We start from the raw sequence: 24,067 nt of genomic DNA, 5'->3' as shown, positions 1-24,067 counted from the left end.
TGACTTAAATGTTTGAGTTACTTATTTTTCAGTTTTGGATACCAAAAACCTAACAGAATATGCTTGTTGCCATGGTATGAATTTGGAATCTATGGTAAAGGCACAATATGTGCAGATATTTGTTAATAAGTTCTCTAAAGCTCATTGTTTCTCTTCTTGTTCCATACAAAGAAATTTAAAGTAATTTTTAAAGATGGCTTGCTACTAAAGCTCCACAAGTTTCATTCCTAGCTCTCTAAGCACTTTGTAAAGACATTATCAATTCCATCTCATTTTATAGATTGGGAAGCTCAAGATATTAAGAGGAAACAGCTTGCCTATAAAGAAACAGCAGGAAGTATGGTTTGACCTGTATTTAATCCATTGAAACATTTTGCTTAAACACGTTGGTACTGCTGTGGTCATCAGGAGCTGCTGATCACTTTACAAAATATTTTGATTTTTGAGGAGGTTGTTGGAAAGCTGGCCCAAAAGACGGGAAGCCACAACCAAAGTAAATAAGGAGGGCTTACAGCATCCTACTGTATAACAGAAAAAAACATTCCCAAGAAATTCATAACTAATCTGCATATTTGTGACCAGAAGCACAGCAGGTGGTGGGGCTACAGCGTCATTGAACTCACACAACAAAAATCAAGTGAATGGCTCAGATGTAATTCATGGAAATGGAAAGCTTTCGCTCCCCTGCCAGTTTCTGTCTCCTTCCTTCCTGCAGAGGCAATGCCATACAGTGACTACAGTCCTGAAAACAGTTCCAGTGACTCCAGGCAAAGATGAGATCTTGTTATCTCTGACAACACACTTGCCCCTTGCTAGTGTGGCCATTTGCTGGCAGATGCATTGCCTCTGCCACAAGCCTGTGAAATCCTGGGCCAGGCATTTTTCAGCCTAGTTGAATTTTTCCTTCCTCCAGTAACAACAGCCAGTAATGGGCAACTCAAATTCATCATCCAAAAGTTTGCTAGGGTTGATCTGGCTGTATATAACACAGTGTCACCTTCTGAACCTCTTTCCCCCCTGCCTAAGCACTGCAGCTTGTACTGGGGAGGTAGGCTTAAAGTCTTGTCAGTCGCTCGAAGATGCCTGTAACTAAGGAGGCTGCTCTGCATCAGCACAACCTTTCTGTTGTTTCTGAAACTTCTGCCCTGGGGATTTCTGGAGCAAAGACAGAAATTTGAGAGGAAGCCCAGTCCGAGGAGATTGATTGCTTGGAAAGAAAACAAAAGCAGATGACATCTTCCCTTTCCTCCCTTTCTCCTGTAATGATGCTCTTTTAACTCCTTCATCATCTTATTTAGGTGATATGAATAGAGGAGTACATCTAAGAATGGCAATTGAAATATTTTGAGCTGGGGGTGTTCTTCAGAATGCAGTTGTTTTAAGTGTTGTGCTCAGTGAAGTCCTTGGGCACTTTTGAGGAGTTAGGGAGAAAACAGAAAACAGGGAATAGAAGGCTGTGATACAAAACAGAGAATGGGGAAAATTCAGGCCAAGGGATACTATAGGATTTTTTGGGGAGCATGGTGCATGGACTTAGATCAGGATTAACAAGGTTTAATGTCTCTTAGGAGGCTGTCAGCCCAGAAGTGTCTTACGCTGCTGGCTCTGTCCACAGGCTGTCTCATGCTACTGTGGGCGTATGAGCTTGGGTGTGGTGGTACATGCAGGTTGGCTCCGTGCAGTGCTTCCGCAAACTCGGACACCCACCCTCGCTGTGGAGGTCTCCACATAAAGCCTCCAGGTAGCCCAGCAGGAGCCAGTTCAAATCTGGCAAATTTGCTCTTGGAAGCTGCGTATGGTGTTCTCTTGGCACCAGGCATGAACTAATAAGCCCTCCTGGGTCCAAGCTCATTGTCTTTGTGGTGCAACTAAACAGCAAACAGGTAAGCTACCAGGGAGGGATAGTTGAGAGCTGACTGTGTGAATGTGGAGAAAAGGAGCATTGTTCTGGAATTAGCAGGAGCTTTTTTTGTTGCAATGTCAAATCTTCTGCCATGCTGCAAGAAATTGAAATCTTTTGCAACAGCCCAAATAAACTTTATTTCCGTCCCTTCCTGTGTGTTTTTGTGTTGTGTTTTTTTTATGAACACTTCAGCAGTAACAACTCTGAATTTCAGTGGTTTTTTGGAGCCTTCATAGATATCATAGAGGACAATATAGGCAGTAAATTCTTTAATGCTCTATTAATAAATAGAGTGAGTTTGCTGACTCATTAGCAAAGATACTTTTCTCAGTGTCGATTGGATGCTGGAGGAAAATGGCCGTTTACAAAAGCCTGGGGCTGAATGACTGCTTGCTATTGGAAAGTAACATTCCTCTTACACCACAACCCTTTTACAGCCCTCCACTTAGGAAAGAACAGAAGTTTCTTCTACTCCAAGGTGTTATTCTGTTTTACCAAGTGCATTTTCTCAGTGATTAATTGAAAAATAAGGCAAGCAGTCCCATGGGAGACTACATTCTTCCTTCTGCTTTTCTGCCTCCATTTGCCTGGACATCTCCTACATCTCTGCCCTCTGTGATTTGTGCTTAATTTTTGTTACATAAAAGCAGAAGAGGATTTTGTAAAACCAAGAAGACTGTGGCTTTCAACAAGTTCTTCAAAGAAGAGTAGTTCCTTTTAATATTTGTTTCCTCGGAAGTTTGTTCTCCATCTTGAGTTGTCCATGTACCATTTGTTATCTTGGATCCTCTGAGTTTGTTTTCATTCTTTCTCTCTTTTTGTTCTCATGGGAAGATGGCTGCACTCTGGATCTTCAAACATGGCTGTCTTGGAAGTGCCGTTGTTCTCAGGGTTTCGTGCAGATATTGAGAGCCTAGAGCAGGTAAGATGTTGTAATGAGAGCGCAAGGCATGGTTTTGGGCCAGGGCTTGGCTCTCTTAATTGGCAAGGATTCCCTATGGGGAGCAATAGGAAGCAAATGCCATTGAATGTTAGTGCACTGTCCAAAAAGATGCAATTAAAATTGGGGGGGAGGCAGGAGATTTCACTTGTCAAAAAATATTTATCTGAAATGAGTAAGCAGATGTTCTGAGCAAGAGTAACGAATTCACTAAACATGGCCAAATGAAGTTTATTACTGAGCACAGTGCATGGTAATTAAACAAGACCCATTTGGAAATGCTGAAGTGAAAATGTGCTCTAACAGGAGCTGTTTATGGCTTCTTAGTGGGCGGTGTTATCTCCAACATCTGGATTCTATTTCTTTGGAGGCTCTGTGTCTTGGAATTTTTTGCCTCCCCCCCCCCCCCCCCCCCCCCCCCCCTTCTGGGAGAACATCATGTTTATTGCAAGCCAAACTGAGGTGGACAGAATGTGCGTCTTACCCAGCCAGCCCTCTGGGGGAGATGAACTGTGATCTTTAGCTTTGCTTTATATTTTGTGGAAGCATGACAGTGTATTCACTGGTGGGTTTTATGCTGCAAATAGTTTTTAACGACTATTAAACTAAAGAGGTGTAAAATCTTTGCATCCTTGACAACTGATAAAGAGCTGAAAAGTATTTTGCTTCCAAGAGTTCTCTTCTGTTAATAACTTTATCTTAATTATACTGGGAGCGGGAGGGATTTGGGGAAAGAATTTTGAGCTAGAGTTATAGTGAAGACCAGGCAGTTTAACTTGACATCCTAATTCAAGGAAAAGTGCACATTACTTTGTCTTCTCTAGGATTTCACTTGATTTGCCTAATTTAGAATATAAACATTATTGCATTTTCTTGGAGAAAATGAGACCAATATGTTCCTCTTCAGGGGCTTACAATCCATGTCAAAAGCTGCTATCAGATAGTCTCCTGGGCTGTCACTGAGGCCGGAGAAAATTGTGTATTAGACCCTGAGAAGAGAATTGCATCCTTTCAGTGTAAGGAAGCTGTGCTAGAATACTTTTGTACAGAGATGTGTGTTGATCAGATATGAAATTATTCCTGTGAAGAGAAATATTAAAATTAATTTTTTATCTCTTCACAAGCTGCATGTTGAGAATCCTGTTTTCAAATGCATTGCATGTAAAATGTATCAATTTTTATTTACCTGTTGACCTTTGAGTCTGATTCTCTCTCACGTGCAACTAATGGTGCAACAAACTGAATATGGGTATTCAGATGAGGCAAGACCACCAGTAGGTCATCTCCAGTATCCTTGTGGTAAGAGAAAGGAAGAAAATTAGGTGAGGGGGCCTGTAGTGGGTTTGGTTAGTATTTTATCTCCTCCTGCTGAAGATGCTAGAGTGACAGTTATTTGTACTGCTTTCAAATAAGTTCTCTCTCATAGTAATTTACATAAATAATGGCTGAAAAATTATGGATGGAAAGCTGGCTTAGGAGCAGAGAACTCAAAATGGGACAGGAGAACAACATGATATCTTTATGTTGTTAAACCCATGGAATTTTTTATCGGCAGAGGGAAGGAGCTGAAACAAAGAGTGCAGAGGGGTTTTCATTAGAGAAGAACAGAAAAATGGTTATGTTAAGTAACAAATCCCTGTAGTCCTTATTTTTCCTGATGTGGGCTAAGAAGAAATTACAGAAATAAGAGCTGCCATTGTCCAGGCTGTATGTACTGAGTGAATAACTCCTTTACCGGGACAGAGTTAAGAGTTTCTGGGCTGAGAGTCCTGAGAAGGTCCGATATGCTCGTGTGTTACAAGGAACTACATAGGTTCTGTATTTCAGTCCCGGAGCTGAAAGTTTTTTCTCTTTTGCCAAGCCAGCTGTGCTCTGGTGTGAGACCTGTTTACATGGCTGGGTCAGGCAGGTGTCCCAGATAAAGACTTGTAAACCAAACATGCTTATTTTGTATTTAGTTACTACTAAAAGGCTGCTACATGCAGCAACCTGCTCCTGTGCTGTGTCTGGTTTACACTAACCTGTGTTCAGGGCACGTCGTACATGTTCTAAGTAAGTAGCAGAAACACTAAAGATAATTGTGAATCATACGATTAACATGAAGATATACTGTCTGCAAGGAAACTGATTCTGGTTCCCCAATGAACTGGCTGTATGATGTTTCAAAACACTTTTGTTTGCAGTACGTCTTATTCTCTCTTGTCTACTAATGTTGCCATGGTCCTTGTGCTCTGTGACACCAGCTTGCCTCCAGTGTGTCTCACGGCTTCAGAGATTCTTGTGTCACGTTCAGTGCCATCTTGCTGGTGCCTCAGCACTGCTAGTTCCTTGACTAGGTCAGCACTTGTAAATGAGAAATAAACACTGGGCATATTGAAACTGGAGCAGAGAAATGGGGAGACTTACCCACACAGCTTGTGCATCAGATGCATCAAGTCTGGGAAGCACCATGTGTCAGTTTCATACCATTCTTCTGTCATATCCCCGAGCCTGGCCTGGATGGAAGCAGAGGGTAAAAAAGCAAGCTGCTCTGCTACTGCAGGAGTCTGACTTTCTTAAAGCTGAACGAGCTCTCCAGCACATTAGGCTTTCTGTGGCGCTAAGCAGATCAGTTGGTTGTGCTTTCCCTTGCGGCATCTTGTTGCCTGTCTGAATCTCGTGTTCCTGCCTCTATGGGTAGAGAAGCAACAGAGCCCCAGCGCAGCCCTACCCGTTAGGGTCTCTGAGCTCAGAATATCAGGCAGCTTGTTTTTGGTTTTCCCCCTGTCTTAGTGGGAAAAGGAGCGGATTCTCTTTCATAACTGGTAAGACTGAGCTCCTGCAGCACAGAGCTGCTCCAAGTTAAGTCCTTGCAAATCTCAGAAGGATGTCAGGTACTTCATGTAGCACGTGCTTTTTTAGTACTGGTAAGTTACACAGAAGCTGGTTCAACACCCACTGTTGTGAAAGTTCTTTGGGCAAAAGACTGTGTAGTTGGTGCCTCAGTTTGGCGAGAGGATTCTGTGGTTGGGATTCAGTACTGGGCAGTCTATTTCCATAACCAGAACAGAATTACTTCCTTTGGGCAGTAGGAGACTTTGCTGAAATGGGAAGGATATTGCATCTTCAAGGGGGAATGTCTCCCTGGAAGTGCTGAATTCCATCTTTCTTATTGCAGAAACCCTTTGCATCGGTACAAATGAAATGTAGGGACAAAGCTCAAGTGTATATATCGGTAGGCAGTGAAGACACAGATACAGCCCCAATGATTTATTTGTGGCTGTCAAATGTGTATCCAAATCACGCTGACAAAACCAAAATTCTTCCACTGAAGACCCAGTACTAGTTTTGTTATGTATTTTGGACACCACCTTCAGCAGAGGCAAGTCCTGTCGTTCCCACTGCTGCATTTTCTTGTCACCCTAGCCATTTCCCTCTCCTCCTGGTATGGAGGAGCAGGGCTGTAAATCAGATTTCCTTGTGTGTTGTTTGCCCTCACAAGGGAGCAGTATGTGCATAGCGGACCCACGTGCAGCTCCGGGGCAGCGATGGTTAATGAATGCTCTGTTGCACGTTGAGGGCAGCCCCCCTGTCTGTGCAGCCACAAATCCTTCTAATAATGCTGGGTGTCGACAAGGTCAGGAGGTCACCGCAGGCTGGTATATATCAAGCTTCACCAGAAAAATGCAACTTTAGCTGAGCTGAGCATTTCCCGGTGGCGCCAGCCTCTCCAAGCCCTCATAAAAGGACTGTCTGCAGCCATCTACTGCTGAGTAATAACAGTCACCATCAGGCCCCTAAAATTATAAGGACAAATTAAATTGGCCCTTTCCATATTGTGTGGGACTTAAACACATGTTCCTTTGCTTGTTACAGTAATAGCAGGAAGCTGTGTGCAGGGTTTTACAACTAGAAGCACTATGCTGAAGAAATTCACAGTTAAAGCCGTTGGTAGCAGGTTTGGGCAAACTTCAGTAGAAATGCTTTTTGCTTCATGTCATTCTTTGTAATACATAATAATAACAATAATAATGCTTTATTCTTTCTGCACAGTTTTCATTCTAAGATCCAAAAATACCTTAGGAACATCTTGTGGGGGAAGACATGAAAATGTATCTTCCCTACATCACAAATGGGATTATCTGACAGAGAGATTAAAGTAATAGAACAGTTTGGAGAACAGACTTAAAGCATCAGCTCTGACTGTTACTCCATTCTCCAAACGGGGATTAAAATACAAGTCCTTTTTCACAGAGCATAGTCTTCCCCAGCTTCTGGAGTAAATGTTTTTCACATGATAGATGTGTTCTGAATACGGTTCATCAGGACAGTAATGATTGACTGATCTAGTACATACAGCATGATGGTCATCATAATAATGAGATGTTAGTATTTCAAACAGAAAATCAGAGGAGTAACTCTTTTGGAAACTTTGAAATAAAACTTTGTGGAATTATATCAGATGATAGCATTTATATTTTGGTGGTGGTTCATGAGCATTCTGTACCAGGGAGATAATTACTAGATTCTTTGAGGTGATGCAGTAATTCTATAAATGACAGCGCTCGTACTTTCCTCTGAAGGCTGTGATCATGCTATACATGCAGACCTGCAGTTGGCAGGAGATGAGCTCAAGTATTCTTACAAATAGCTGGGGTACATTAGGGGCAGTAGCACCCCAGATAGAGGAAGTACTGTGTTCTCATACGCAGATTGTCCCAATAAATAAAAAGCATAAAATTAGGTAGTCTGTAGGCATGAGTGGTACAACGCAAATTACAAATCTCTGGGCCTCAGAGGGAGAGAAGATGAGTGGCCGAGGCCTGCCTCACCCCAATTTGTCAAAAAGGAGGGTGCCTAGGGCTCTTTCAAATGGCTGCTCTTTTCAAATGTAAGGGTTAATTTTGCTGGCAGAAGAATGTTTTGGGGTTTTCAGCTGGTGGGAGAAGGGGACCTCTAATACCTGGTGTGATCCAACAGCGTAATTCCCTGGTGGTCTGAAGGAGTGTAAATAAGAGACTTTATTGAGTGTTTTGGGGTCTCTGAGCTCTTGCTTGAGCATTGGTACTGAAAACGAGCTGGGAGCTATTCAATTAGATTATGGATGATGTGTCAGGTGTAGTCTGAGGCATATAAATACACCAGGGACCAGGAAGAACTTTCAACATTATGCACCTTGCAAGCATTCCTCATCAGATCACAGAAAGGAACAGAGATGGCTTTTTCTAAGTTGTGCGACAGCAGCCACAATCCTTTTTGCATTTACCCTCTCTGAAACATCCTTTTCCAGCAGAAGAAATCCCTGACTTTTAGTGTTTGATCAGTTTTCTAAGCAATCTAAAATCTTTCTTATTCTCTGATTTCAACCTGTTTTCTATAAAAAGAGATGAAACTAAACATGTTGATTTTCTTCCCAGTTATTGATGAACAAGCAAATTGGATTAAAAAGATATGAAGTGGATGGAAGAAAAGTCCTTTTTTATTTTGACGAGGTAATGACTTTGTTAACTATAGTTACGTTGGTTTTTAATGAAAGGCAAATGACAAGTGGATCAGGCATAGGCACGGTGTACTGAAGTCAGTGGTCCCTCCATAGATGGGGATTACCATGCAGGTTTAACTGGCCGGTTCATTGAACCTCTTTTGAGGCAGGAAGGATTGTGGGTTTGGTTGGAAATGAAAGCTTAACAGAGGCAGGTGATTAGCTTCAGACCATATAGGACTCCTGGGCAGATATCACCTTAGTTTTTGCCTCAAAATAATCTCACCTTCAGATACAACTAGCATTGCTAAAAAGGCAGAGAAAAAATGCGGTGTAATTTAGGTCTCACAGCACATACCTGAGTGGAAGATGAGATCTTTCTTGGCTTGGTCATCAGCAGTAAATTCTTAGTTACATTAGATGACAGGAGTGCTGCTAGGTAAGCCAGGGAATACAGCCTGAGTTTCAGGTTTGCCATTGTCGTATGGCAAGTGTGTGCTTTAAAGGCTGGCAAGGTATCATGTTTTAATTCATCCTGTTTGGCTTTTCATTATCTGTCTCTATGCCTGGTATTGGAGGTGTCTGCATTCTCCCCACGTGTCCAGCACAGCATGTTACGTGAGGGGCACGTGCTGTGTTTATTTGTCTCTCTCTTTGCTTCAAGTGCAGTTTTTGTTACACTGAGTCTTTTACACAATTTCTTACAGATTCCCAGCCAGTGCGTGACCTGTGTAAAGTTTCAAGCTTTCAGAGAGCATATAGTTGGGAAAACAGCTCCTGTTCCTATCAAAGTGTATGATTACTATGAGCCAGGTATATGCCTGTTTTCCTTTGATTTTTGCCAGCATTAATGCTCTAGGCATAAAGCTTAGTTGTGATTTCTCATCCTTGCTGGCCTGCAGCTTTCGAAGCAACTCGTTTCTACAACGTGAGTGAAAACAGTCCCTTGGCTCGGGAGCTCTGTGATGGGCCAACATGCAATGAGGTGGAAAGCTCAGCTAGCCAATGGGTTGGTAAGTTGCATCAAAGCCAAGCATATTTTTTGGAAAATGGAGCCCACAGACATACTTTCCAGGAATTCAGAAGTCAGAACTGTATTTAAAAAAAATACTCTTATTCCACTGTCTGTGTTAGTGGAAGTTTTACAAAGGTTTGTGGGATAGTAGTATTGAACTCGTGACAACCGAGCAGACCAATGTAGTCTGCTCTTCAGTCACCGACATGACTACTATTTGCCTCAGAGGCAAGATATAATGGACAGTTCTGGAAGAACCTGCACAAAGTGAGACGAGTTAATAAACATACGGGCTGAAACTCTGTAAAATGCAGTTTGGCTTTCTTTCTCTAAAATATCATGCAATAGAGTTCCACAATTAACTATAGGAAGATTGAACAATTTTATGCATTAGTGAAAGGAATAACTTTCCCCAGAAACGATACGTTCCTTTCTGTCCTCTGTGTCACACAAAACAGTTGCTTTATCCTATATCTGGAACCTGCTGCAATATGGTTCTTCCAGAAAGACAGCCTTATTCCCAGAGCTTTTAATTCTACCAAGTTTGTAAAATCCTGTGAGAAGCCTTAAGGAATTCAACAGGAAAACTGACATCAGTGAAATATTGCCACTCCGTCTTCCCCTTCCCCATGCTATGCAAAAATATTGCTTTGGATGTTTTTGTTTACTTCTCAGGCTTTGTTCACTCTGGACCATGCAATAACATTTTTGGCTGCTTGGAGGATGAGTATTTTGAACAGTGCATGTGTTCGCGAGACTGTGGCTATGATGGGGAGCCTGTATGTGGATCAGATGGACAGATTTACCCGAACCATTGCCAGATGGAAGTAGCATCGTGCAGGAATAATACAAGAATAGAACAGCTGCCCATGTCTCAATGTTCTGCCTGTAGGTTTCGTTCAGTTCCCTTTTCTGTTATGATGGAGATGCGGAACACTACAAATCCTCATCTAAGCAAATGATAATTACGTACATGTGGTACGGAAAAGAGGAGAATTCAGAACCTCCTATGTATTATTTTTTTACTCATGCTACAGGGGACTAAGTTATAAGAGCAGCTGCCTTTTGTGATTAGCTCAGAATAATGGGGTTTCTATTCTCATGAACACATGTTTTACCAATCAGAATGAACTTCAGAGAAAATAGATACTGTTTTATCTGAAGTGAATAATCCTAGATAAAAATGAACATCCATGAAGTGTAGCACTCTTTGGAGATTCTACGTCGGCTTTCACAATGTGCAGTGTAGTAGCTCAGTGAACAGAGTATGCCACCTCTGGAAATGCAGACATTTCTAGAGATTCATTAACAAATTTTATGACCAATGCACTTATTTTTATTTACAGCCAAGAATTTGCCGGAAGAAAGGGAGACACACACCCACACAGCTGAGCAACCCAGTGTTAAACAAAATCCAGAAGGTAATATCATACCTTTGCATTTATCCAAAGCCTTTTTTTTTTGTCAAGGTTGTAGCCTATCCTGTCACTGTATTAAAGTATAATGGCTCTCAAGCATGTTCAAACAAAGATGCTGAACTTCATCTTTCAGAAAAGACAGAACGGTCAGAAATCAGAAAAAAATGAAGATGTCAAGGAGAAACTGTTCAACTACAGACTAGCTCTTTTAGTCCTTTTCCTTCCGGGAAATGTTGTGTGGTACCTGCTCTATTCAGTGCACATGCAAGATTTAATAAGTGGTTCATAGAGGTGGGCAAGTTGACCCTCTTATTTTCTCAGCCTTTGTATGTTTGAACAACACATGCTCTGTGATCTTTTCTTCAATATTAAGCTGGAAAGATCACATTTAAAACCAGGCTGATGTAATGAGTTTCAACAAACAGCTGAACAGGGCATGGCAACAGACCAAACCGCTGCAAGAACTAGAATCCAGGTGGATTAACTTTTTCTTTAGCAGTTCTGTACAAAAAATGAGCTGGCAGTCTTGATTCTTTCAGAGCTGCTGTTTGGAATAAAAGGCCTTAGTGAGCAAAAACGTTAAGGTCAGTAGATGGAGCAGCCAGGAATGTGGCTGCTCATTTTATTTGGTGCTCATATCCATACACTTTTTTCCAAGACTTCATGTTGAACTTGCTCATGGCTCACAATAAATCTCACCAAGAAGCAGTGGAGTGTCAATAGAATAGTTTGTTTCATGCTGTTTCTAGTAAATAAACTGGACGAGATTTTTCCTGGCTGCTTTCCACTCATTAATTTTCCTCTGGCCTCTAACTCTCCTAACAGATCAGTAAAACAAGTTAATTCTTCAAGAGAAGACTCTGTGCCTTCTCATGTCCTTCTTGTGCACCAGAGTTCGGGCTAGCGTGTGTCCAACATGAGAGACACCATCCTGTTCTTTCCCCTTCCTCTGCTCTGCAAAAGCTGATGGATAGTTTTCTTTACTAAGGTGTGAAAGTATAGTGAATATTCCATTATGATCTTTTGTATAGGTCATTCAATATGACAGTGTTTAATGTCTTTCCTGTTTTCCCTCCCTTTTTTATATACGTGTGTGTGTATGTACCAGATAGCTGTCTGTTGAAAAAACTGGGATAAATGCTTGTTGCCTTTTATTCTGTGCAAACGCTATGTACTCAGCATGGAAACTGTTTGCAATCCGAACCCTTTAAAGCAGCATTCACAAACTGCTCTTTAGGGTACCGCTGGTATGCGAGGCCATACTAAGTGTTTTGCTGCTGGTCTACAAAATGGGACAGCAATTGCATTATTTTCAAATAAAAATTCGGTAGTAAAAATTATTACCTGGGGAAAAAATTGTGGAACTTGATGGTAGGCCACAATAAAAAAAAAAATCAGAACAGCGTTTCTGAAATAATCTGCATTAAAGTGGCTAAGAAAAATAACCCTCTTGTTTCTGTTCTAAACAGACAAAAGCAGTGTTCGCTCAGTAAGCTGAAGTGGAAATTCTGATTTTTATTTTTTGTGTATGTGGTATTTTTATTCAGATTTTAGATTTAAGAAACCTCTATGCCCTAATGACATGTTTGTCAAAGCACAAGCATTTAGAGCTGCCTTTGTTCTAGGATCTGGGAGTGTTCAAGTTGAGAGTCTCCTGGAGGTGAGATACTCTTCTGAACTGAGCTGTCTGAGCAGCCATGGCAGAGTGAGCATTCAAAAATAAAAATTACTAAATCCTGCATCAGGAAAAGCACCCAGCATGTGATTTTCATTAATCCTCTGGGCTTCTCTCAGGTCAGCCACACGGTACATGAATCAAAGGTTAACAAGTGAATGAATCCTTCCTCATACACAGGTCTTATTTGGACTCACTGGTTTGTTAGCATTGAAGCATGTGATTGGGTTAAGTCTGCTCAGGTGCTCTGGGTTTCTAGTGAAAGTTCTGATGAGCCGTGTCTAAATCTGTGATTTCCTAAAGGGATGCAAAACTCCAGGAACCAAATCAAGATTAGGGCACCTTGGTGAAACTGCCTCACTGTGTTAATCTTCAGGAAACACCATTTTCTCAGAGAACTGCATGGTGTTGATATTGTCTGAAATCCTTCTGTATCTGCTGTATGACTTGTGCAGGCTCAGCTTGGTTTGATTGATGCTTTCGTTGTTAGCTCTTGTCTATGTTACCCCAGCGATGGAAACAATGAGAGCCCGTTTCCTTCCAGCAAACCGTGGGGAACTTCATAATGTGTTTGGGTTCACTCTTTCAAACACAGACTTGCAGTGTAGTTCCACATACACCAGTGAGTTTGCTAGAATAAACAACAGCTTTTGAGTTATGCTAGTCAAGCTAAGCAGTTGTATATAGACGGTCCTGCAAAACCAGGATGCAGTGCTTCTTCCAGCTCCTAGCTATTGTCAAAATATTTTAAAATGTCTTTCAAAAGTCTGCAGCAGATGTTGCAGCAAGTGAGGCAGAATGGCTGATCTTAAAACCGTAGTCTGTTGTTGTACAGATGGGTAAATCCTCTTGGCATGGTTAGAAATACCCTCTTGATTGGGAGGGAAGTGTGCAGGGTGACAGGGCTCATCTGGAACAGCTCATGTCTGAATCCCCTTCCTCAGCTGCACTTTTTCACAGGTGGATCACTGAGACTCAGGGGTTTGTGACGAGTAGCATGGACCCACCTCTGGCTCTAAGCACTGAAGCTCTGCTAGTATGCTTTCACAGCCTGTTGCAGTTGTATTTGTTTGGACTGAAAGCTCCTGGAGCAGGATTTTGGTTGCTACCTGGAGTATCGGTACCTCGAGTGCCTTTCTGACTGTGGCTTTCCTAAGATCATTGTCGGGCTAGGCTATGAAAATATGGGTGGGTTTCAGAGCCTTGGGGATCCTCAGTAGCTCTTATACCATCTCTCTGATGTAGTACTTTGATTGCTTCTGTAGATCACAAACACACTTCTGAAACTGCTTGAATCTTTTCTGCCGAAAGCGCTAAGTGTATAGCCACTGACATTGGAAGACAGTGTGTTGCTATCATGGTAATGTGATTCTGCAGGTATTTGATGGAAAAGCAATATCCAAGTGTGTGGCAACAGCACTCGGTGGTGTTGGTGCTGCTGTGGTGCTACACTCTGCGCTGCTCTGAGCAGGCAGCCCACCCAGCCTTGTGCTGTCTGACCCCCCAGCCTTCTCACAGTGGCTGGAGCTGTGTTATTTGTACAGTTCTGTTCTAGCAAGTAAAGAGACCAGTAGCTGGAAGAAAATTCTAGGAGGCATTGTGATACCTTTATTTAGTGGTGGGGTTTTCATTTTTTTGTTGGTTTTTTTTTTTAAACCCATCACTAGCTCCTAACAGGAACACCAGAGTGAACTCTGCTTCCAGGTGGAGTCATCTCACAGTGCTCCCTGGCAGGAGCATTATTGACAGGACCGCTGTTCTTCTAAGATTGATTGAACTGGCGGTGGGCCATTTTTCCTTTCACCCCATCAATGTTCAGCAAACATTGGCTTAGGCACAAACATTTGGAGGTGGGGGAGGGGTTTGTATGCAACAGGAAATGTCGGCCTTTCGTCTTTGCTTTGACTCCAGTGCTGCGTTCCGGGGAAGAGTAAAGTCTGTGATGTTAACTGTGTCCCTGGTGGACAGCAATCATCCATTCATAGAATGAGCTCACAACCTGGCAAGTTCTCACATGGAGAAGGCCAAGAAGAAGTGAACGCAGAGACCAACTGCTTTCAGGCAAGTCTTCCCTTGCCTGGGGCTGAGCCTTGTTGCTGGGAGGATGTGGGAGGCAACAGGGAAAAGCCTTCAGATACTTTATTTCTAGAAACCAAACATTTTCAAAGGCCTTGATGAGTCTTCTTAAATAAAGCCAACTTTGCAATGGGGGGAGGGAGGAGGGGGACTTTTCCTCCCTGCAACAACTGGTTCAGTGATTGCTTCGATGTGGATTAGAGCCGTGTATACAGAAAGCACAGGGAAGATGGACATCAGAGCTGACTCGAGGAACAGTTTAGAAAATAGGGACCTATTGATACTCCTAGAAGTTTTATCTTGCAGTTTTGCCCTCTGGACAGTGAGCAGTCACCCACCACAGAGAGGCACAGCCTGTTCCGAGTGGGATACGTACTGTGTGAGTGACCTCCCAATGTCTTAGTATAGACTGGAGTGAATGCAAGGAGGGTAAATACATGTTTCTGCCCGTGGTGTGTCTCTATCTTACGTGACAGAAGTTTCTCAGTGGTATGTGGCGGTACTGAAGCAGATGTATCTCAACTACTGCTAGTTCAGGCTGAGGGAGAAGCAAATGGCTTTGACATAAGCTCCTGGCCTGTTGTGCTAAAATCTTCATTCATGTTGGTCTGAAAAGAAATCTAGCTGCTTACACTGATCTTTTTCATGACATGCACCAAGTAAACTGCTCCTTCTTGTCTGCCTTCTAGCTTTGTAACTAACTTTTAAAAAACAGTGATTAAAAGAGTGTACACGTTACACATCTTTGTATGGATTGGTTTCTCCTTAACTGAGGTACTTGGCTTAGACCTAGTCAAAGGAGAGAGATGTATTTTCAGGGTACAGAGTAACTCATCTGTGACATTGGGCATTCCCAAAGATACCTCTTACTTTTATCTTCCTATATGCAGGTCTCAGGGTGAACAGGTTTGTTCCTAACTTAAGCACCTCAGATAATTAGATACTGTAAAATGAGGCTTTGTGGTTGGTTTTTTTTTCCAATTACATGGCCCTCTTTCTTTTTCTTCCTTTCAAATTTTCTTCCTTCAAATATGATCCCTTTCAAATTTTTTTTCCAGTGCCCAGGTCTCAGACTGGGAAGCTGAAAATTCTGATTTACCGCAGCTTTTCTCCTCACATGCGAATCTAAGCAGGCGTGTGCTGGTCCACTGACATGTGTAGCCTCCTTTACTCATGTAAGGCACTCATTTGGCCCTTGATTTGCCTTCCTGATTAAAAATCCTTTCCTCTTCTTATATCATTCTCCTTCTCTGTGATGCAATATGTGATGCCGAAATGCAGTTTCTTTGGCTGAAGCACAACCTGAGACTCTGTTGTTTCCTTTCCAGCAGAGGAAGGCCCTCCACTACAGACAGATCTGTCTTATTACTCCTATGAATATGACCCAGACCCCTATGCATCGGAAGCTGATGTTTTTGAGATTGTGGCAGAACTGACAACAGCAAGCACATTAAAAGAAGTTGACAAGATTCAGGAAGTAGTGACCACGGTAGAATGGTGAGCTGGAAAGCAGGGGATCATAAATCTGGTTTGAGAGTTGATATATAATGTAATAATTCATGTGTTGGGTCAGATGTATTCAGTTCCTCAAAAAAGCTGTTCTTACAACTGACTTGCTAACCTCTTTAGCAAGGAATCTTGACAGGGCAGCATATAAAAGTCTTGGCGACCTGAATGGCTCCATCCCTAGCAGAATAAAAAGTGACCTTTTAAGCTTTTATCTGCCCAGCTTCAGTGATGTTTCACAAATACATGTAATGAGAAAGTGACTTTTATTCATTATCTTCTCTTTTCAACAGAAATATATAATTTAAATAAAGAGAAGAGGCTCAGAATCAACTCCTGTATGAGTTTGTTCCTACAGACGACCTGCTGCAGAACAGAAACCGAATGATGACTACTTCCTGATGCACTCAGAACTGTAGGCTTTGCTGCCCCGTGGGGGGGATCTGGAGCACTAAGGGGGACACTCAGCATTATTTTTCTGTCCGTTTTCCTGCCTTTTGTGCATCCTCTTTGGAGTTCTTCCAAGGATGGGAGACCAATATGCTGTGTCCTCTAGGTGAGGAAAAATAGGGGCTGGAATTCAAACCTATAGACCATTTCAAAGTGTTTTCTCTACTATCAGGATACCGCAAATGCTATTTCCTAGCTACATTTAGAAGCTAAGTCCAGGCCTTGTGCTTAGCTGAACTGCTGTTTGAGAAAAGATGGCTGAGAAGTTTTCTCTCAAATTATTATAATAAAAATCAGTGTGTTTTGCCAATTATAACATAGCAGGAGGCTAATCATCTTCCCCAGCCTGTAAGTCTACCGCACCCACAACAACATCCCACAAGAGAAAAACTTCCCTAGTGGCTCCATGTTCAGGGAAGTTGCTGGCAGGTACATTTTACAGGAGAAAACCGAAATTCCAATGTCAGGGCTGAAAGGCTTGATTGTCTACCATATGACTGCAGGCTTCGGGTGGGAGTTTGCCAGCCATAGCAGTGACAAGGATTAGGTGGGTGTGCCCGCTTTGTGTTGCACCATGGGCTGGATCAGGGCTGCTTGCAGCCTTCTCAGCCCTTTTCCTCCTTTGAACCCCAGCATGAAAATAAAGCTGACTCTAGGCACCGTCCTTTGAAATGCTTGCCTGACTTCACCCATCGCTTGTACTCTGCTCCCACTAGGTTCCCCATACAGTGGTTGTTCTGGATATAGGAATCTATGCGTAGGCCCTGTGTCTGCTGGCCAGTACAAATCGCTGGTGTCACACACAGGCTGGGCTCCCTTAGACTGGCCTGCCCCAAGCAATGTGGTAAAGCTAAAAACAAAAGCTTTGTGTTTCCAAAAGTGCAGGACCCAAGATTTTTTGGTTTCCCTTCCTGCCTGGAGCAGCATTGCTCTCTTTGGAGGAGTTACATGCGATTGCCTGTTGCAAAATAGTCTTAATATTTTATCTTCCCACTTCTATTGTTACCAGGACCAAGAGTGGGGTGGAAGCTCCTTTTGAGGGTGTTTATTGGTGAATGGAAACAGGAAAAAGCTCAGCTCCATTCATTTTTAGGGCTTGTTTACACAGGAACCATGACAAGAATATATCCCAGTATAGACATTCCATTCCAAAATGAAGGCAATTTTATTCCAGAAAAATGTCCACAAGGGGACAAAACAGGAGGTACCCCAGAAGCTGGGCATATGTAGTTTCCAGTCCTTTTTGTCTGGGGCCAGATATTTGCAGAATGTAGTTGACATGATGAAAGTCTGGGTCTTGAAGTTCCCAGAAATTTCAGAAGTGCTTTGTTGGCAAGTTTCCAGGCCTTCCTTCATGGCTGCTTTGAGCTCTCCTCACAAATCTTGACGTGGCTGCTGCCCATATGTACCCATTGCTTCTCAGCAGAGGCTTTTGCCACGTGTCTTCAGTGTGCATGAACAGACCATGTCCTCACTGTGTCCACGCAGCACAGCGGAAGCACTGGCGGCTGCATTCCTGTCTGGCAGGTATATAAATGCCTTTAAACTAAATTTGATCTCCTGTAAGCAACTGGCCTGGCAGACACTGGCTATTGTGTACACACACAGGACTGAGTCAATATTTGTCCCCTGGGTAAATAACAGAGCTAGTGTGAGCTGCAACAAGAGTTTGGGGTTTGGGTTTTTTTTCTTTTCTAAATATCAAAGCTGCACAATACAAACCCTGCTGTTTGCTGCTTCCAGCCGCAGCTGTTTAATGCTTTGAGTCTGGGAGAATGAGACATTTAGTCACTCTGATAATGCCTGTGACTAGCTTCCCACAAAAATGGGACCTATGTTCTGGATTATTCAGTCTCCTGTCCTCGGTCCCTTTCTGACTTGACTTTCCTTGTCTCATCCATTGTATGCTTCTGGATAGATACTTGAAGTCACTTTCGATTGCTTGGTCCTTTCATAGATCGTTGGGCAGTCAGACAGCATCACCACCGGGGACAAGGAGATGAAGGTAGGGAGTTTCGGCCAAGTATTAAAACTGACTTTCTTCACTTTCCTCAGGCTCTGGTACATGTAACGTACTAATTCAAGATGCAGGCATCTCTCCATTGCTGCCAGCTAAATAATTCCTCTTGGTGGTGCCAGCCCATCAATCACAGCCTTGTTCTGTGGGGTCTGTGTGTCGGTGCGCTCACCTGTTTGAGGCAGAGCGGTCTTGCTTCTGTTTTACAATCAGAGGAAAAGCCAGAGGGACCCGGGCCCTCTGAAGGCAAAGGTAGAGCAGCCTTAGCGTCCCTAAACAGAGACAGTTAGGACAGGACAGTGCGTGTGAGGTAGTGTGCCAGGGTTTCTGGATCCTGGAGCCCGACCTCACCTTGAATGCTTCTTCACAGCTTTGGCACTTTCAGGGAAATCACTAGTCTGTCTGCTCTTGGCAGCCTCTGCCTCCCCCCAGTCTTGCCATACCAGACTAGCTCCTTTCTGTAGTTAAAATAAGTCATTTTATTTAAGTAACTGAATTAGGAACCTGGGATTACCCAGCTGTGGTTGCCTTTTTCTCCCTCTTCTCCCCCCCCCAGCTGATGGTCCCTCTGTCCATAGCTTTGCCCTGTCCCAGATTTGTTTTCGTGTTTCTTGTAATCATCGTTAATGCTTATCTAGGAGGAAAAAAAATTCCTAGATTATTTTTCCTCCGTTCTTCAAAATCCTACTTGGAATACAGAAACTCTTTAGGACTAGGTCCGTGAGAACCACTGGATACAGCTTAGCCTTATTAGACTCAGTGGTATTCATAGGCTTTGGCCCAGTTCTGACTCTGAAGCTTATCAGTCATGCTCCCATCCCTGAGAACACAAGGATGTATCGGCACTGAAAACTCAGGCTCCAATTTTGTGAACACTGGCCAGCCATAGTTTGGAGGGAAGGGATTGATTTTTTTAATTATTTTTTTTAACAGAGGAAGAGACCGATTCAGTGGTGGAAAGCTATAAGGACAGCAGACCTGCTGCTGCTTTGGGCTTTAAATTGTTTCTGGCTTAGAGACGTTTGGCCCTCTGTCAGAGGGATGCTTCTCCTTTGCTTTTTCTGATGGTCCCTCATTGTAAAAGAAGAGTGCCCATGGGTTTGTAAGACACAGAGTACTTACATCAAGTTACGTTACTGAGTAGCAGGAGCAGTGCTAGTTATCAGTGATTTTTGCTTGCAATCCTTTCAATGAAATTAATATTTATATATTTTTAACTGTACATTATGCAGAGTAATCATTACCATGGTATTTATTTTAAAGCAATAGTTCCCTTGTTCTTTCTTGTTCCAAGTGTTTTGGTCTTGCCTCATTCCCTCCTCCTTAATCAGCCTCAGTAGAAAACAAATACGAGAAGAATGTTCAGTTTGCTTGAAGAACATCATTGAAACAACAGCACTTGCCTTGATGACATTGAATCTTGACATTTAATGCACAATAACCTGGTTTTCATTATTGCGAATAGATCACCTCTTTAGAAAACCTCAGCTCAGATTGAGTTTTGGGGTTTTTTTTTAGTACTTGCTATTTCTGAGTGACAATAGCCCTGGCTACAGCAGGTCTCCAGTGTTCAGTAGCTGGCACATCCTCTGCACATGCAGTGCTGCACTCACGGGAGATAGGCTCTAATTTTTCACCTGCATTTTGCCCCCGCACATACATGTACATGCAAACATTTCCATGACCATTTTTGTTTTATTCACACAAATCTTAGCAAGTCTGAGTCCGGAAAAGGGTTTGTTTTAGATTCTGATAAATATTTTATTAAAAACTGATTTTAAGACAATCTTGTCTGCCTCTTCTTACTCACACTGTAGGCTGTAAGTATGTTTGATCACAGGTTAGTGAGGACAGAAGTCGTGCCTGCAAGTAAAACTAAAGAATTCAGGAAACCTCTAAGGAGGTTTGTTGCTCATTTTTTACCTTGCTGCTTACTGGGATAACGCCCTAGATGAGCTGGCTGTTTTTTGTCAAATTTGCAACAGGTTCCAATAAGCAGCAAGCTTGGTCATGTGTTTCAGGGGACAGCTCTTGATTGTGTGTGACATTACACAGAAGCAGCGTGGAGTTCTAGAGCAAGGGTTTTCTCAATTCCTGCTTTAATTCCCTTCAAGATACATAATGATTTTTTTAAAAAAATATATCCAGTAATACAATCTTTGCCCCAAAGGAATTACAGATGCCAAGGGTCATTTGCAAAAATAAGGATGAGTGAATGAGATTTGTGCACTTGTTACCAGCAATGGCCTGACATCACTATCGTGCTGCAAGAGCATCTTTGGTAGAAAAGCCAGTGCTCTACATTCTCTTGACAGCGTATTTTAGTTTAGGAGAGTACCTTTCATGTTGGTACTTCCTAGTACTTTTGAAAAGTTTACGAATTTGGTTTTGCAAGTGCCTGTTGGTTTTCAGTTTTAGGTAAAGGCAATATACATTTAAGGACAGCAAGCAAGTCAGTAGCAGAGAAAGAAACAGAACACAGATAGCAATCAGCTTGCAAGATGCATGAGGAAAACCAGACATAGGTGTATCAGTAAGAGCATCCCTGGCAATAAGTGACCAGGTGACAAGTTGCATGCAGTGTCCCAGTAACAGATCTCCACATGTTCAGCACTCCGCATCTTGTCTGGACTCCACACCTCTCACAGAACCCTGTGGGCCAGGTTTATTCAGTCTTAGCTATGCAGACAGGAGAAAGGACTTGTCTCCTGGGAAATACCACTTGCTGCTCTGGGATACCAGTGTTGTCTTCATCTCATCCCCACTGGATGTTGTGAGTGCCTTGGGAGCAGGGAGCTGGGCTGGAGGCTTATACCAGTGAATCTTTGGAACTTTTCTGAGGCAGTGTTTCCTTGGAAGTTTTTAGGGATGTAGTGTTTTGTTTCCTGTGACTGAAGAATCTTCTTCTCACCTTCTCCCGGAAGTCTTCAGAAACATAGTAGTAGACAAAGGGATCAGCGCAGCTGTTAAAGGTACTGATGGCCAGGCTTACCATGTAGCTGATATACAGGTCGCCATACAGTTTGGAGTTATAGCTGGAGTAATGAACAAGGAGCAGAACATTGCTGGGTGTGTAGAAGGCCACCAGCGTGAACAGCACAAGAGCTGTGAGCTTCATAGAGTAGGAGTATCGCTTCCCACTGTCCAGGAGGGCTCGCAATACTGAGCAGTAGCTGAACAGCATCACCACCAGAGGAACGAGGAAAGCACAGGTAATCAGGCAGGTAAAGTAGTAGAAGTAATACCCGTCATCCTCGTGCCTGGGGAGAACATCATGGCAGAGAGTGATGTCTACCCCATACAGGGGATACGACTGCTGCTGCAGAGTCAGGGGCAGGGTGAGGATGGCAGCACAGAGCCAGATGGCAGTGCAGGTGCAGGCAGCAAAGGCAGGGGTGCGGAAAGAACGTGAAAAGAAAGGATGCACCACAGCCAGATACCGGTCGACACTGATGCATGTGAGCAGCAGCACTGAGCAGTACATGTTCCCGTAGAAGAAAGCTGTGGTGAGCCGGCATAGGCCTTCCCCAAAGGGCCAGTTGTTCCCCAGAAAATAGTAGAAAATCTTGAAGGGCAGCACCAATACAAGCAGAAGGTCTGCTGCAGCCAAGTTCATCAGAAAGACAGTGGAGGTGAGCTTCTCAGCCCTGGTGGCCAGCACCCACAGGGCTAGCGCATTTGAAGGCAGCCCCACCAGGAAGACGAGGGTGTAGAGGCAGGGGATGAGCCGCACTGTGACCACGCTGCTCAGCTGAGAGCATGTGGCCTCGTGTACCAACAGGTAGGTGACATTGTTTATGGTTGCCTTTTCCCCAGGGATGGCTCGAGGACACGGTGTGATCTCCGATGTTGTTACCTGCTCGTTGGTGCTGTTCTGAGAGTAGTCTGTCAGAAAACACAGTCTGTTACTTGCTGTTTGCGCAGTTACCCTTGCACTTTGCAGAGCAGGCTGCATACATAATGCTTTACCCCAAAGGCTACGGTTTTGCATTTTATGCTGTCGTCCCTAGAAGTGGGAGTATTCTGTAAAATGCTGTTGGTGCAATGGGCGGAAAAAGCCGGCTAATGGAATTAGGTCTGCAGGAGTAACCATCAGCAACCTTACTGAAAATGTACACAATTCCTCTGTCGTGTGGTTTCCCGCAGCTCACAAACAATTGCCAGGCTGTACAACTATCAGCGGGCCTGGGAAACCAGTAAAGCAATTCGTCTGCCCAGCTTTCCAAAGAATCCCAAGATCTGGGGCCACTCCAGGGTAAAGTCATGGCTGTGGGTGTCTAGCTTTTAGCTATGGGTTTTTGGTTTCAAGTTCTGTTTTACTTCTCTAATTTTTCTTTCTCTTTCTAGTTTCTTCCACACCAGTTTATTTTTCTTCTGTATCAGCTTCTGTCACCTCCTGCTTCAACTAGAGTATGCACAAAGCTCAATTAGAGCATGCTCCCATGCGAACTCATTAAAAAATATTCTAGGGAACTTATAAAGGTACCACTTATTCAGTACTTTTAAGAAACAGCAGCTTTTCAGCCATAGGTACGTACTCACCATCGTAGTCCGGAGAGGCCAGGCAGAGTCCCCAAAAGGCACAGCACAGCACAAGCCTGTGTGACAGCCATCCCTTGCTGAGGGTCTCCATGCCAGTGCAGGATCCGATAGGGCGCTGCTGTGTGGGAAAGGCCGTATTAGTGACCCTGCTTACGCATTTCCTTCTGTTAGTCCTTAACTCACGGAAGCACCAGGCTTATCCCGTGAAGGATGAGGCGTATGGGGGGCTGTCACGACATGCGCAAGTATGCCTGGCTTAAGCAAAGACTTGACTCCAATGTCAGACACGGGACTGGGAGGGGCGTATGCATCCAGATCCAAAGTATAATGGGGCTGTACTTCATCGCAGAGCTAGATGATGGCTCAAGTGACTCATTTGGGCCTCCTTCCTGCTCCAGAATATTCCTGGAAATAACAAGTGTGGTCAGATTTGATGTAGTCTGAATTTGGTTTAGTGTAAACTGAACCCACGCACCTCTGACCTCTTCTGTCAGACATCCTTCCACCCAACAGAGACACAAGTGGCTCTGTGTGGGATCCGAGGTCTTTCCCCACACCCTCATTCAGAATGCTTTCTGGTGCAAGTTGAGAAGATCTCACCCCCCCGCAGAAACATAAATGAAGTGCAAGAGGGCTGCAGATCCAGACAAACCTCCCCTGCTCCCAGGGATTACACCGGGCTCTTGCAGCCTCACGTTGTGGCAACTAAAGGTTTTTACTGTCTGCCTTGCCGCCCCCAGTCAGGCCGGGCATTTCAGTTCTGTTTATATCTGCTCCTGCTCCCTGGCTAAACAGGAGACAAAGCTCCTGCACCTTCCTTCTTGATCTCACTGCAGAGGTTGACTAAAAGTCCTGTGGGTTGGAGCTATTGCATTTGAAAGGATCAGCAGTAGCACCAGCCCGGAGCACCATAACACACCATCAATAAGGGGCAAGGTCTTACGGCTTGATGGAGACACGGTGCTTCCGCTGATAAACTGCCAGGAACAGGGAGAGCAGCTCCATCCAGCAGGAAAGGGGCCTGACAGGGGTGTGCAGGAAGCCTCTGCTGTTGAGTAGATAAT

The 24,067-nt window shown here is 43.5% G+C and overlaps 2 protein-coding genes across 9 annotated transcripts in view; one reads left to right on the top strand and one right to left on the bottom strand.

The window, feature by feature from the left end:
- CPAMD8 (C3 and PZP like alpha-2-macroglobulin domain containing 8) overlaps positions 1 to 17,116 on the top strand; it is a 63,797-nt gene extending 46,681 nt beyond the window's left edge. For 7 of the 8 annotated variants that reach the window (XM_055710412.1, XM_055710414.1, XM_055710413.1 and 4 more), the window contains 8 exons: positions 2,738 to 2,825; positions 8,240 to 8,314; positions 9,012 to 9,117; positions 9,207 to 9,317; positions 9,995 to 10,207; positions 10,666 to 10,740; positions 15,817 to 15,985; positions 16,288 to 17,116. In XM_055710412.1, the coding sequence (XP_055566387.1) occupies positions 2,738 to 2,825; positions 8,240 to 8,314; positions 9,012 to 9,117; positions 9,207 to 9,317; positions 9,995 to 10,207; positions 10,666 to 10,740; positions 15,817 to 15,985; position 16,288 (838 nt within the window). In that variant the 3' untranslated portion in view covers positions 16,289 to 17,116. The remainder of the gene's footprint in view (positions 1 to 2,737; positions 2,826 to 8,239; positions 8,315 to 9,011; positions 9,118 to 9,206; positions 9,318 to 9,994; positions 10,208 to 10,665; positions 10,741 to 15,816; positions 15,986 to 16,287) is intronic. The other variant, XM_055710411.1, reaches the window with a different exon arrangement.
- A 3,422-nt stretch (positions 17,117 to 20,538) lies between these two features.
- F2RL3 (F2R like thrombin or trypsin receptor 3) lies at positions 20,539 to 23,645 on the bottom strand. The gene is made up of 2 exons (XM_027812722.2): positions 23,004 to 23,645; positions 20,539 to 22,346 (listed from the first exon to the last, which is right to left on the bottom strand). Exons 1-2 carry the CDS (start codon positions 23,092 to 23,094, stop codon positions 21,271 to 21,273), a joined length of 1,167 nt encoding a protein of 388 aa, XP_027668523.1. The 5' UTR covers positions 23,095 to 23,645; the 3' UTR covers positions 20,539 to 21,270.
- Between the last annotated feature and the right edge of the window lie 422 nt (positions 23,646 to 24,067).

The sequence above is a fragment of the Falco cherrug genome, chromosome 4, assembly GCF_023634085.1.
Source record: "Falco cherrug isolate bFalChe1 chromosome 4, bFalChe1.pri, whole genome shotgun sequence".
Lineage (NCBI taxonomy): Eukaryota > Metazoa > Chordata > Aves > Falconiformes > Falconidae > Falco > Falco cherrug.
The sequence above is the reverse complement of the archived record's forward strand: the minus strand, read 5'-3'. Positions and strand labels throughout refer to the sequence as shown.

Excerpts from the sequence above, each read along its gene's own strand:
- F2RL3 (XM_027812722.2), bottom strand. The coding sequence starts at position 23,094 with ATGGAGACCCTCAGCAAGGGATGGCTGTCACACAGGCTTGTGCTGTGC. Across the intron at positions 22,347-23,003 it reads GGCCTCTCCGGACTACGATG|ACTACTCTCAGAACAGCACC; the intron begins GTGAGTACGTAC and ends GTTTTCTGACAG.